Raw genomic sequence first — 12,997 nt, forward strand, 5'->3', positions numbered from 1 at the left:
GCATAGTGCATACATTGTACTGTTAACCTGTTCACAGTGACGATCTGGGCAATCAAGCTGTACATCAGGATATCCATCACTATCAGAATCTAATCCACACCATCTTCCATTTCCAGCATAAGTTGGTTGTGCACACTATAATTAATAGATAACAATGTTCATACCATAATTAGCATTACTATATTGTGTGCATGCTTGTATACATACATGTAAAATGAGTTCTTAGTTTAAAGTATATAACAGTTTATATTATGTTACCTGATATCTCCCATCAACCATAGTACATGGTGATACACTTGGTCCAATACAAATAGAATTTGATGAGTTCATTTCCACTCTGTCATTACAGGAGCATTGATCTGTGTACATATATAATAAGTAAGCACAATACAGCTTAAAAGGTTATAATGTAATTATAATATATAGTAATTTTATTTAGAATTTAGAATTTTTAAACAATTCACACTGTATGCCAAAAAAGTTGACAAATTTATTATCGGCAAAAATAGAAGAAGTAGGATGGTTTATATATAATGAATGCAGTATTGAGACAAGACAAGAGAAGCAAGCAGTGTATACATTTACTAGATAAGTGAAGCAAGCCAATGTATGACAATGCAAATTAACATAACTGGGCTCAAAATAGAGTTACTACAGTACATGCATAGTGTCTGATTTTTGCCATTCACCTCATACTCCATGCAAATTTACCCTTACCAAACATTAAACTATATAAACTCCATCTTAAGGATGCACACTTAATTTACATGTAGCTACGTGGTAGAGAATTGAATTTTCACTACTGCGATAGTGTGCACGTCATTGATGAAGTGATTAGAATCAAAAAAATGTTTATTGTGACAATAAAACATTATCACAGATGCTTAATTGCTCTCACATTCATGCAGCAACACAGTCTGCCAGTACACAAACTAGCTGTTAAAAGTAGCTAATAACATTCAATAAATTTACATAATAGGATGTCACATTATATAATCAAATAACTTAGATAAATTTTACAGTACATTATACATACATTTAGGTTGAAAAGCTGTAATCAGTGGAGGTTGATCATTTCCTGTGATGAGATTTTCTAATATTATTGATGTAATGCTGTCAGATACTGCAGCATTATTAATGGTTACAGATACTATAACAATAGTTGCTGATGAAACAGTAAACACTTGGTGTGAAGAATTTGCAATATCATAGCCACTTCTAGCTACAGAAAATGTCATCTGAAAGATAATGTGCATATGTAATAAAATGAACAACTATAAAAAGGAAACACAGTAGCACGCATAAAAACCACACCAATGATATTATTTTGAAAGTGACTGTATCGATAATATCTGTATGATGGTAACACAAGTAAACTGAAGCATCATATGTGACCGAATTTGACAAGACCAGGCTTCTGCATGCATCCAATTATATGACTGTGAGAGATCATGCATATCTCAATATTCCATCGGCTTCACATTTTAACCTGTAATCTTGTAAGGTTATAGAAGCGTTGCGTGAAAATTTTAGTTCAGTAGCATGCTGACTGCTTAAGTTATAGTTGTTTAAATTCAAAGAATTAGATGTGTGGAAGCCTGGTTTTGTCAAATTCAGTCACATATAGACACCTTTAAATGAAGCATTTATATAAAGCCAAGCTTTTTATAATTCCATTAATCAATTGATATCAATAATAATACTCTCGGTTTACATACTTCATTTACAATAGCTGATGTACGAAGTGGTGATGTAGTAGTGTTGACTTCAAATACAATAAGAGGAGTGGCAGTTGTTTTCATTGTACACATGGAGAAGTCCACTTCACCCCATTCTCCATTCTCATCACACATCCTAGTTATGTACACTCCTGAACGGAAATTTGAATGAAATGCTGAGCATCTAATGTGGACTAGTTGGTTGCTCTGATGTCTTCCCCAAAGTAGTCCATGACTGTATTCTGGCTCACAAGCTAAATGGACAAAGAAAAATACTAACATGTGTGCATGGTATGTACGTAGATGTGCTACCATAGTGGGTACTTATAATAAACATGCAAACAAACAAAGTAATTTAAAGTTCATACATATGTAGTGTTATAGCAGTACACATCTGGTTTAGTAGATTTTGTAAATAGTTGTTAAATACAATATTGTGCTGGCAAAGTTAGTATGTAAGGTGCTGAGGGTAGAGGACATTTGCAATGTGAAACTCATTGCATTTGGTGATAAGAACATGGAGAAATGTTTGCATAAAAAATCTTCATGTTAAGGTTTCCAATGCCTCCCTGAATGGAACTGTGAGTCTTAATTTCTATGTTGTTGAATATTATTTATCTCCAGATAATTTATATTAATTATGTACAAATATGGAAGTAATTATCACAATTGAACATATGGTAAATTATTAAACAAATAACTACATACTATGCACACGGCGTCCTCACATACTTTCTAACACATTTAGTAAAATGGTACGAGAAACTGGCACCAAAGAGGTTCCAACAACTTGGCAACGATATGCTCCACTATCATGCACATCAGCACTACTAATGATCAATGTGTGATCTAAATTTGCAGGTGCAAATGAAATCCCACTTTGACCTAATATGGGAATTCCATTAAACATCCAAGTTACTGCAATGTTGTAAGGTGTTGGTATACAATCCATCCGAATTGGCTGGCTCTCTAAAGTTCTAATACTTTGAGCAGTTGATTGGAGCAATGGAACTACATAATAAAGAAATGTATCCAGTAATTATGGAAACTTTCTCATATACACCTGTCATACACACACATACTCATGTGCACATGAACACACACACATATAAGGTAAATATTTCACTTGACAAAAATGTCATGTGGCCACTTACCTGTGGTTATCTCATAGATAACTGATTCAGATAGTCCTACAGTTTCAGCAGTACAAGTGTATCTGCCAGCTTCTTCCAATTGTACTGTCTGTATTGTGAGTACAGAAACTATTCTGTGATTGATAGTAGGATCAGTTGTAACTAAAATTCTACCACTAGCAATGGCACCACTTAGATTCACTTGTGGTGGTGCTGACCAGTTAACAGTTGGTAAAGGAATTCCTCTAAATTCACATGTAAGTTGAACTGTCTGCATAACATTTACTGATTGTTCTTGAAAAGAAGTTGACAATGATTCCAATGCTATAACAAGAATTTGAACAAGTCACAGACAGCAAGTGACATGATACAAATAAGATACAGATAGACCTAGGATCAATTAACCATTAACGAATGAGACTACACCTGGCTTATATTACTAAACATACTTGCAACACCAGTACTTAGTGTTACTTAAGCACTGAATGGTGGCTAGCTTAACACTGAGACAGCAAACAGCAAAAGTGATACATATTGTTGATATTACAGGAAAACCTATTACAGTATTAAACTTATGTCTGACATTACTCATATACCACCACAGATTTCTTTCTTACTATGAATAGCAACTGCAGTGCTAGCACTTCCGACATTATTGGTAACAGTACAAATGTAAGTTCCTCCATCAGTGACTGTCATATTATTAATGTAGAGAATGTTGTTATTAGTAATGATGTTGGATGGGAATGGATTATTCACACCATATGTGGACCTTGTCCACATGTACACAAGTGGTGGATCACCAAATGATGCACATCTCAGTTGTAGTGAACTACCTGGTCGATAACTAGGTGTTCCATATATCATTACATTACTAGGAGGCATTGGTGGTATGGTACCTACAAGGAAAAAAAAACAACAACCAATGGCTCTGTATGTAATCCATTAGCTATGTAAGAAGTGACTATAATAGATTTGCCAATATACATAATTACACTAATTCCACTTCTGCATGTATTTTTTAGTACATAACAATATTCTCACCATCTTCGGGTATTGTCACATGCACTTCATTACTGTAGGGACCTATTCCTGAATTTGTTGCTGCTGCCACCTTGACTGCATAGTTACGATTAGGACTCAGCATGGCGATACGCTGTGCTCGAACATCTGTAGCATTGTATGTGAAGTTCCTACTAATTTCCACTAATGTTCCATCAATTAGACTTTCTGTGACCACAGCGTGATACTCAACAATCCTGCCATTTTGTTGATCTAATAAGGGTGGCTCCCATGTCAACATAATACTAGTTGATGATTGAATAGTCACATAAGCATTTAGAGGAGCTCCAGATGGTGCTAAGCAGAGATACACATAAACATTTCATTCAGTGCATCCATACATCTAATACAGTCACAATGTATTAATATGTATTCTAGTGAAGTATGTAGACAGGTTTATACATTTCACTCACCATCTTCCAGAGTAGTAATAGATTTAGCAGCACTGAATGGACCCATTCTTGTTGCAGTGGCTGCTGCTATTCTAACAGTGTACCTATAACTGGGATGTAAATTGTCAATTAATTGTGTATTGGTCTCCAAAGCATCATAAGTTCTATTCCTATTTACTCCCCTCTGTGTTACCACTGTTCCATTGGTCAAGTACAGCATTTGAGTTTCTATAACAATGACATGATAACGGGCTACTACACCACTTTGTGGGTCAACTACAGCAGGTTCCCATGACAATAGAATACTACGTGATGATACAACACTTAGCATGAAATTTAATGAAGCTTCAATCATGATGTTATCAAGAGCCCAACAAGAATAACCTGTGTTTCTTTGTACCCACTGTAATCTAACTGTCTGGTCAGCTATAGCATTAGGAACAATAAGTGAAACACTTTGCCAGTGTTGATAAATTGTTGGAGAAAACACAGATTCAGCACTTAGTGATCTCCAGCTGTTTCCTCTGTCAACAGAATATTCCAATTGTATAAACGAAGCATTTGAAAATGGAGGATCACAGCTGCATGCTAAGAGATTGACTTCAAATCGTATAACATGTCTATTGGTGATGTAGAAATCTCTAGTGGAAACAAATCCATCTCTGTAAAAAACTAATGCATTTCCTTGAGAACTGCAATGTTCTGTGAGGCTTGCTCCAGAATAAAAGAGCCAGTAATTGTTATCAATTGGGTCAAATGTCTCTATGATTGTGCTATGAACAAGATTTCCACCAATGTACACATCAGTGATTGCCCATTCATCTTGAAGTAATCCATTGTGGGATGGCTGCCACCACCTAAACCTTGTTGCAACAGTTTTTGATTGTGGTGTAAGCTCATAAGTCAAATGAGTAGTGGTTTGATATTGATTATAACACAAGATGTCTACATTATCCCAAGAAGCACCTCCATCAATGGAATACTGAAAGATAACACTCTCTGATGGATCACTTGGTGAGTTGCAGTTGCTACCAGTGCCCCTACCACCAAGTCTAAACATGAACTGAATAAAGTACAAATCTACAGTGTTGATGTCCACAGTAATAAGTTCCCTTGTTGCATTTTCACTAAATGATAAGGAATACAGCCCTGCAAAAATATTAAGCAATGTTTACATTTTAAAAAAGTAATTTAATATGTACCTGTCAGTCTTCCACAACGAGAAAGCAAGTTTCCATTGTCTCCACTTACAAAACTCCATAAGAGTGGATTCAAAGGATACTGGCTAAATTCTTCCCTTAATTCCATTACAGTAGATGCTGGTATGCAAGCTGGTCCTGAGTATCCATCAAAACAGCTGCACAAAAAATAGAAATACAAGTAGTTCATGACAGTACAGTTAAACTACATTATGTTTAAATAAAGTAGGAGTTTTACATGGATCCAGCACGTTAGTTTTTCACCCAAGTAAGAAAATGTCACATAAATCATAAAATTGAGTGGTAATATGGCTGAACATTTCTGTATATTGTGCAGATATTCACAGGTATAGCTAGAACAAGCCTGGAAAACTAATGCTTCTATATATTTTGTACCTTGAAAAATCAAAATGTGTGACCCAGTCTGAGAAAACTGGTCTTATCGCCCATGTCAGCAGATTTGATTTTTCACCCAGGACACAAAGCTACATGAATAAACTATCTAATTCCACAATCAAAATCAGCTAGACTTGAGTGGTCTGGTTTTGCTGGCTGCTTTTCCCAAGCCCAGTGACGATCCGTACGTGTGGTGTGGGGCCTTAATGGAGCTCTAGTCAGCCTGGGGATGACTGTATGTGGCTGTACAGCTCTGTGGTGTTGAATAAGTACCTTTGTTGTGAATTTCCCTTCATTTTAGCTAGTTTTGAGACCTCAATGGCCCATAACTTGGCCTAATTTATCCCTTGGCCTTCCTTTCCAATTTTTGAACACCATCTTGCCTGCCTTCCAGGGCCCCCGCATCCCACCCAATTTGCAGCTCGCCTGATACAGTCAACCTCGGTTTAAAAACTATCTAAAATGGCAGGAAACTTAGTTGTTGGCTACATGCACATTGGATTCTCTGGAAGGTAAGGAATTGGTGTAAAATGTGTGAAAATTTGGTACACATAGCTTCAACCATTGGCAAGCTACAACACACTAAATACTTAAAACCGGCGTTTCTCGATACTTTTAAATAGGCTATAAGCCCACTGGGTCACATATGTACTATACATGCTTGAATGAAAAGACAGTGAAATTCAGCTGCATTTTTCCCAATGAGCTGGTCACATGAACTGAACTCATACATAGACCTTAAGTGATTGAAATTGAATGGAGTGGCTGCTCTTATGGCTTATGCCCTCATAAAAGTATTCATTTAATTGGCTGACTGCTTTATTAGAGTCTTTCAAACAGTAGAAATATGAAAAGCATACAAGCAGAGATAAAGTACATACCCCAGTGGATCAGTTGTGAGACCTGAGGTTGCAAATTCTTAGGAGTACATAGCATGCAAAATCCAAAGGTGTGTTCTTACACCCCTGAGTATGCCCCTGGGAGCGATTACAGGGCATCATTGTATTTTCCCAACTTCTACTGCTGTAAAGAATTACTAGAGGAAATCTGAACTATAAAATTAACTTGGTATGGCCTTAGTAGCAAAACACAAACCTGCACTCTCCATTAACACAGACTCCTTGATTGTTACAGTTGTTGGGACAACCAGGCCTAATGTACACTGTAAAGAACAAAGGTATATCCAATTATAAACCTAACATTATTTATTTTACCATCATCCAATGAAATGTGGCAATCATGACAGTTTTCTTGACCTCTCCATCTAAACTGAGTGTCAGCAGCGAATGCTTCAGGTGGTAATGATAGAGTCACCCTTGTCCATGAACTATGAATTTTGCATTATCAACCACTGTATGTGACCATACCCTGGTGTACCCACCTTGCCAAAAATTGTACTGGCTGCAAGTATGTACTTTGAAGATCACTACAAGTTGTAGGTGGTATAAACTGATGTATTGACCTCCATCCACAGTTTGTAAAACTTGAAATATACTCCACTTGTAACCTATGAAGTGTGATGTAATGTGAAGAGCCTTAACGTTGATAACATACTCAGATGTGTTGGTAATACAACCAGTAGTGTAGCTAAACTGCAGGTTATACTTTACTGGTCTTTTGTATACTGTTATCTCATCAATTGACCAAATATCAACCAGGATACGGAAACTATGGTTTGGTTGTTGCCACCTCAACATAGTATTTGATCTTCGAGCAGCAAATGGTAATTCTTCAGTGACTTTTTTAGCACTCTGGGGCATGTACATCATAGTTTATGCAAAGTATTACACAACTACAAAACTGTTACTTACAGAAAAATATAATGTGTCAGAAAAGAATGCAATTTGTACCCAACCATTGGAGTCACTATTACTATAGGAAAGCCATACTCCTCTGTTACCATCATTTATTCCACTGCAAAAATCACCACCTGCAATAAGCAAATAAATGAAATCCAATCATAGGTAAGTTTATGTGCTAACTGTATACCACATTATTTTCATGTTCTATATATAGCTCAGCAGCTTTGATTATACAGTGCCAGAAATGTGTATAATCCTGAACATACAGGAAATACAGGTATGTAAATACATTTTCTGCAGCAGGTGTTTCTGTATGGATCACGTGATTAAGATAACAAATTCAAACCTTGCTAGTATACTAAAGTAGAGATACATACATACATACAATGCAAACTGCCTGTACACACTTAGGAACACAAAGACCATGGTTACATTTTCAAGTTAATGTGTATTATCATACATTATATCATATAAAACCTACCAAACATCAGGTAAAAGCTGACATGGGTGGCGTAAGTTGTATCAATGGGCTTAGTGATTACACTTCTTTCACCCTCAGTTAAAAATGAAAGCCCAGACCCATTTCCATAAAGCGATCCACAATGAAGTGATATATGGCCAGTCAGATACCACCTGTACAATAGCCATGCATAACAATAGATGTCATTAGTACTTCTGGGCCACATAAAATGATTATTAAATACTATTGTAACAATTTTCACCCATAAACCACACAGAGTAAATTTATTGGGTGTAGAAAAAACTCAATGGATATGTAACTGTTGTCAAGCATACCCAAACACTAAAATACAACAGATTGGCACTATAGCACATTATTAATGTATGCCAAATAATAGTCAAATACTATAGTCAAATACTATAATTGAGCAACAAAGGACAGATGTATAAACCTTTTACTTGCACATATTGCAATTAAAAGTTCTATGAATATGTTTACTTATGATCAGTACTGTTGCTGTCGAAGCGTAGTAAGTAATGATTAACAAAACATATGTAGCAAAATAATAATTATGCATGCCGTGAGACAAAACAGGCTGCATTTTTGAGTACTACAACACAGATGAATATAAAGCAATAATAAGCTGGTAAAATTACAGTAAAACACATGTGATTTTGGCACATGATAAATGTGCATTGTATATAATACATTAGTGTACACACCCTTCTGAAGTCAGCTGAGAAACATCATTGTTGTTAAATCCTTCATACAGTACTATCAATGCTAGTGGAGTATCTGGTATTGCCAGTGGTCTGGTAGTGGCTATTCTTTGTGTTAATCCATCTCCAAACACTAAAGCATTTGAATGACCACAAGTAGGGGAAACTGTTGCCCCAGAAGAAACTGACCACCACAGATTTGAGTAATTTCCTGACTCAAAACTGGAGCACAAGTGAAGTAAAAGAATGACTTTTAAGTGATCACATACCTGTCATTGTAGAATGCTTCATATTCAATTGCCGAAGAGCCAATTATTACATTATCAATGGCAAATGCTCCTCTTTGTGATTCAGCTGTCTGCCACCATCCTAACTGTACAGCAGGCTGTTGGGATGGGTCAGTCACAGGCACAATGACCTCTTGAGGAATGATGTAGTTGGTTGGCCTATGCAACAAATTTCAACATGAGCTGCAATACAACACTTCTACTGTATACAGTGGCAGTGGAGACACCTTTATTTAGGGGGGAGGGTGACTGGAGTATAGCTTGGTGATGCCATGGACTAGATGTAAGTCGAAGACCAAAAAGAAGCTAACTACCTGACAATAGCTGCTCTCCACCAACTATATCCTTATTCATAACTACATATATAGCTTGCTCCTCTGAAGAATACTATGACTGCTCTATTAAAGTATCTAGATCTTTACTGCTCTATTATGAGTATCTTGAATTATTGATGCTAATGAGCTAGGCTCTTAATGACAGCTATCAATAATTTTAGGGGGGAAGACTTCCATAATCTTTTTTACAGGCGCTACAGTCCCCCCCCCCCCCCCCCCCCCCACTACCCTTCTCTTCCACCCCTGCTACTATACTGTGTATATATTCATAATACAGTATGGACAATCAAACAAGACTTACTGAAATGTTTCAAGTGTTGTCCAAGACATACCACCATTTAGAGAATAACCAAATGTGACATTTTGTTGAGGATTATCAGCTAGCTGACAGTGAGTTAAATTAGTTGCAGAACCAATTTGTATGGTGAATCTTATACAAGTGGTCTGGGTTAGGTTTAGGTAACTGGTAGCAATGTGTCGGTACCCAGCATCATTGAACACTAGTGCCTTTCCTGAAGACACTACTCCACATTCTCTACTGATGTTTCCTCCAATGTTAACTGGCCACATACTAGAATCTAACTGTTCTTCAAAGGACTCCTATAACAAAATATATTACATACTTACACTAATAAGTTCATCACACTAAACTAACTCCTTCTTACTTGCATATAGCTTGGGAAAATTCTGTCAATATGATCACACTGATCACCACTATACCCATCATCACAGATACAAACAGAGTTTAGTGTACACCTTCCATTTCTATTACACAATTGTGGACAATGAAGCATCCTATTTCCAATCAGTATATTATCAAGAGCCCACTCCCCAACTGTATTGCCCCCTTGTCTCCACCTCAGTCTTACTGCAGTACCATATACATCTGGGTTACTAATTGGTAATATGACTCTTCTCCATGTATTAGCAAAGTCTACCTGATAATAGGTAGACTGATACCTGTATCAATTGAAGCAAGCAAAAATGCCACATTATCACAAAACTAAGCTACATATAATTCTTACAAATTTTGGTTTTCAGAGTGATCTTGTGTCACATTAAGCTTGCTCCATGTCAAGCCACCATCTTTGGAGGATTCTAACTGTATGTAGTATGTTAGTTGTGAACTAGAAGCACAAGATGTTATTAGCTCAAACTGGATAAATGTGTCAGATGTCACATAGAATTCTGAGGTAGATAAATAACCAGCAGCAATTTGATTCCCACTGAAATGTAAACTGTTTCCACTTGAGTTGCAATATGGTTCAACAGCACCTCCTTGATAGAAAGACCATCTATGTACAGTAAAAGAATAAATGACACAAATTGTGTACTATAATATATTATTAACTACATGTTCAGCTGGGTACACATTAATAAGCAATGGCTTTAATTATAGGTACTTATACTCTAAAAAAACATATGTGAACTAGCTGTGATGATTAAAGATCATTGCTAACTTATTTCTATCAAATGGATCAAATTCTTCAGCAAGCATGGGGTTGTTTCTATCAACCCCTCCAATTAAAATGTCATCAATGGACCAGACATTGTAATTATCTGCGACAGCATATGGCTGCCATAATCTAAACCTAGTTTGGGGATATTTTGTTTCTTGTGGCAGCACAATTTGATAATGTTGTACACCAACAGATATTTCCCCTAGTGATTGTAAAGTATTCCAAGTTATCCCTTGATCTAATGAAAATTGTAGCAATATAGTGTTTTCTGAAAGAACGTCAACTCCACCACAGCTTTCATTGCCACTGGCAAGAGCAAATTGAATATATAGTGTTCTTGTGGTGTTTAGATCTTGTGTCTGTATTTCTCTTGTCTTGCCATACCTGTAATTTATGTATACAACTGCATTACAAGTTAAAACATTATAAAAGCATACTTGAAAACAAGAGATCGGCCATTCGACAAGATGCCACATTGAGTGGATAATTCAGCTCCATACATGATGGGGAAATGAACTGCAGTAGTCATATCATCAAAGTCTAACACAACTGACTCAGGGTAGTTAGTACTGCCCACAGGACATGTTAGGCCAGTACTGCCCATGTCACATTGACAATTGCCTTAAAAATAATCAAGAATATACTACAATACAATTATGGGCAATAATAATAATAATAGACATAGCTAATGCAAATGCATGCAAGCTAACATAATGTTGTACATGCTTACACACATAAATAAGTACTGCAAATGCACATAGTCTATATACAGGTGATCATATAAGGCTATGCTATGTGTGAAATATCTTCACAAAGCACCACAGTCATGTATTTACCTGATATAGTACAATGCCCTGCACCCTGACAGTAATGGAGACAGTCCTTCCCTGTGTTTGCATGTAACACATATGCACATTAATACACTGTTACAATACGTAGTTATATGTATATACGTATGTATGTATGTATGTATGTATGTATGTATGTATGTATGTATGTATGTATGTATGTATGTATGTATGTATGTATGTATGTATGTATGTATGTATGTATGTATGTATGTATGTATGTATGTATGTATGTATGTATGTATGTATGTATGTATGTATGTATGTATGTATGTATGTATGTATGTATGTATGTATGTATGTATGTATGTATGTATGTATGTATGTATGTATGTATGTATGTATGTATGTACAAACCTATGTAAATGTTGTCAATGGACCACTGTACTTGGTTGTTGACTCCCCATCTTAACTGATACACTGGTTTATTCTGAACAACTAGTGGCCATAGTGGAACAACAACTCGTTGTGATTTGTAATATCTATTTTCTGAATACATGCTACCATCATCCTATAGAAAAAGAATAGTTTAGTTATAGCCAGATGTTTCATGTTGAAAGAAATTTATCATAACCAAGGGAAAACAGTACTTTTTTATATTCATACTATATAAGCTTTCACAATGTTAAATGTATCTAATCTAAAACAGCCAAGCTGTAAAAAAACAGTGCGGCCCTCAAAAAGGCTATGGTGAAAAAAGATGTGAAATCCAAGGTGGCGGCCAAGAAATGGCTGTGATGGTAGGTTAATGGTAAAAATTGTAATAACGACAATTCAAGTGAATTTTTGTGCCACTTGGTCTTGGCAAAAAAATTCACCTAAATTGCCGTTATTAAAATTTTTACCATTAACCTACCATCACAGCCATTTCTTGGCCGCCACCTTGGATTTCACATCTTTTTTCACCATAGCCTTTTTGAGGACCGCACTGTTTTTTTACAGCTTGGCTGTTTTGGATTAGATTTCATTTCTTTTTGTATTTGTATACCCCAAAGCCGGCCTATGGCCAGCTTTGGGACTTTTTTAACCTGTCTTTTTTTCTTTACTACAGGAAGAAGAAAATGTGAAGCAGATGTACTTTAAATATTTCTGATTTTATCAGTAAATGTACAAATTATATATATAATACATATATTTATCATAGAACTCTCCATGGTGGTTTCTTTGTAACTGAACACTCTACAAG

At 36.0% G+C, this 12,997-nt stretch overlaps 1 protein-coding gene across 1 annotated transcript in view; it reads right to left on the reverse strand.

Moving 5' to 3' along the window:
- LOC136266458 (uncharacterized) overlaps positions 1-12,997 on the reverse strand; it is a 95,443-nt gene that overhangs the window by 22,605 nt on the left and 59,841 nt on the right. The window contains exons 17-41 of the mRNA XM_066061505.1: positions 12,169-12,322; positions 11,800-11,850; positions 11,401-11,584; positions 10,964-11,347; positions 10,529-10,798; positions 10,169-10,463; positions 9,805-10,103; positions 9,151-9,327; positions 8,885-9,103; positions 8,184-8,335; positions 7,712-7,830; positions 7,455-7,651; positions 7,282-7,407; positions 7,115-7,227; positions 6,996-7,062; positions 5,508-5,662; positions 4,327-5,454; positions 3,896-4,210; positions 3,469-3,750; positions 2,873-3,175; positions 2,451-2,729; positions 1,719-1,972; positions 1,037-1,238; positions 259-359; positions 28-135 (exon numbers count right to left, since the gene is read on the reverse strand). Of these exons, the coding sequence (XP_065917577.1) occupies positions 28-135; positions 259-359; positions 1,037-1,238; positions 1,719-1,972; positions 2,451-2,729; positions 2,873-3,175; positions 3,469-3,750; positions 3,896-4,210; positions 4,327-5,454; positions 5,508-5,662; positions 6,996-7,062; positions 7,115-7,227; positions 7,282-7,407; positions 7,455-7,651; positions 7,712-7,830; positions 8,184-8,335; positions 8,885-9,103; positions 9,151-9,327; positions 9,805-10,103; positions 10,169-10,463; positions 10,529-10,798; positions 10,964-11,347; positions 11,401-11,584; positions 11,800-11,850; positions 12,169-12,322 (5,934 nt within the window). The remainder of the gene's footprint in view (positions 1-27; positions 136-258; positions 360-1,036; positions 1,239-1,718; positions 1,973-2,450; positions 2,730-2,872; positions 3,176-3,468; positions 3,751-3,895; positions 4,211-4,326; positions 5,455-5,507; positions 5,663-6,995; positions 7,063-7,114; positions 7,228-7,281; positions 7,408-7,454; positions 7,652-7,711; positions 7,831-8,183; positions 8,336-8,884; positions 9,104-9,150; positions 9,328-9,804; positions 10,104-10,168; positions 10,464-10,528; positions 10,799-10,963; positions 11,348-11,400; positions 11,585-11,799; positions 11,851-12,168; positions 12,323-12,997) is intronic.

Source organism: Dysidea avara, chromosome 1 (assembly GCF_963678975.1).
Source record: "Dysidea avara chromosome 1, odDysAvar1.4, whole genome shotgun sequence".
Lineage (NCBI taxonomy): Eukaryota > Metazoa > Porifera > Demospongiae > Dictyoceratida > Dysideidae > Dysidea > Dysidea avara.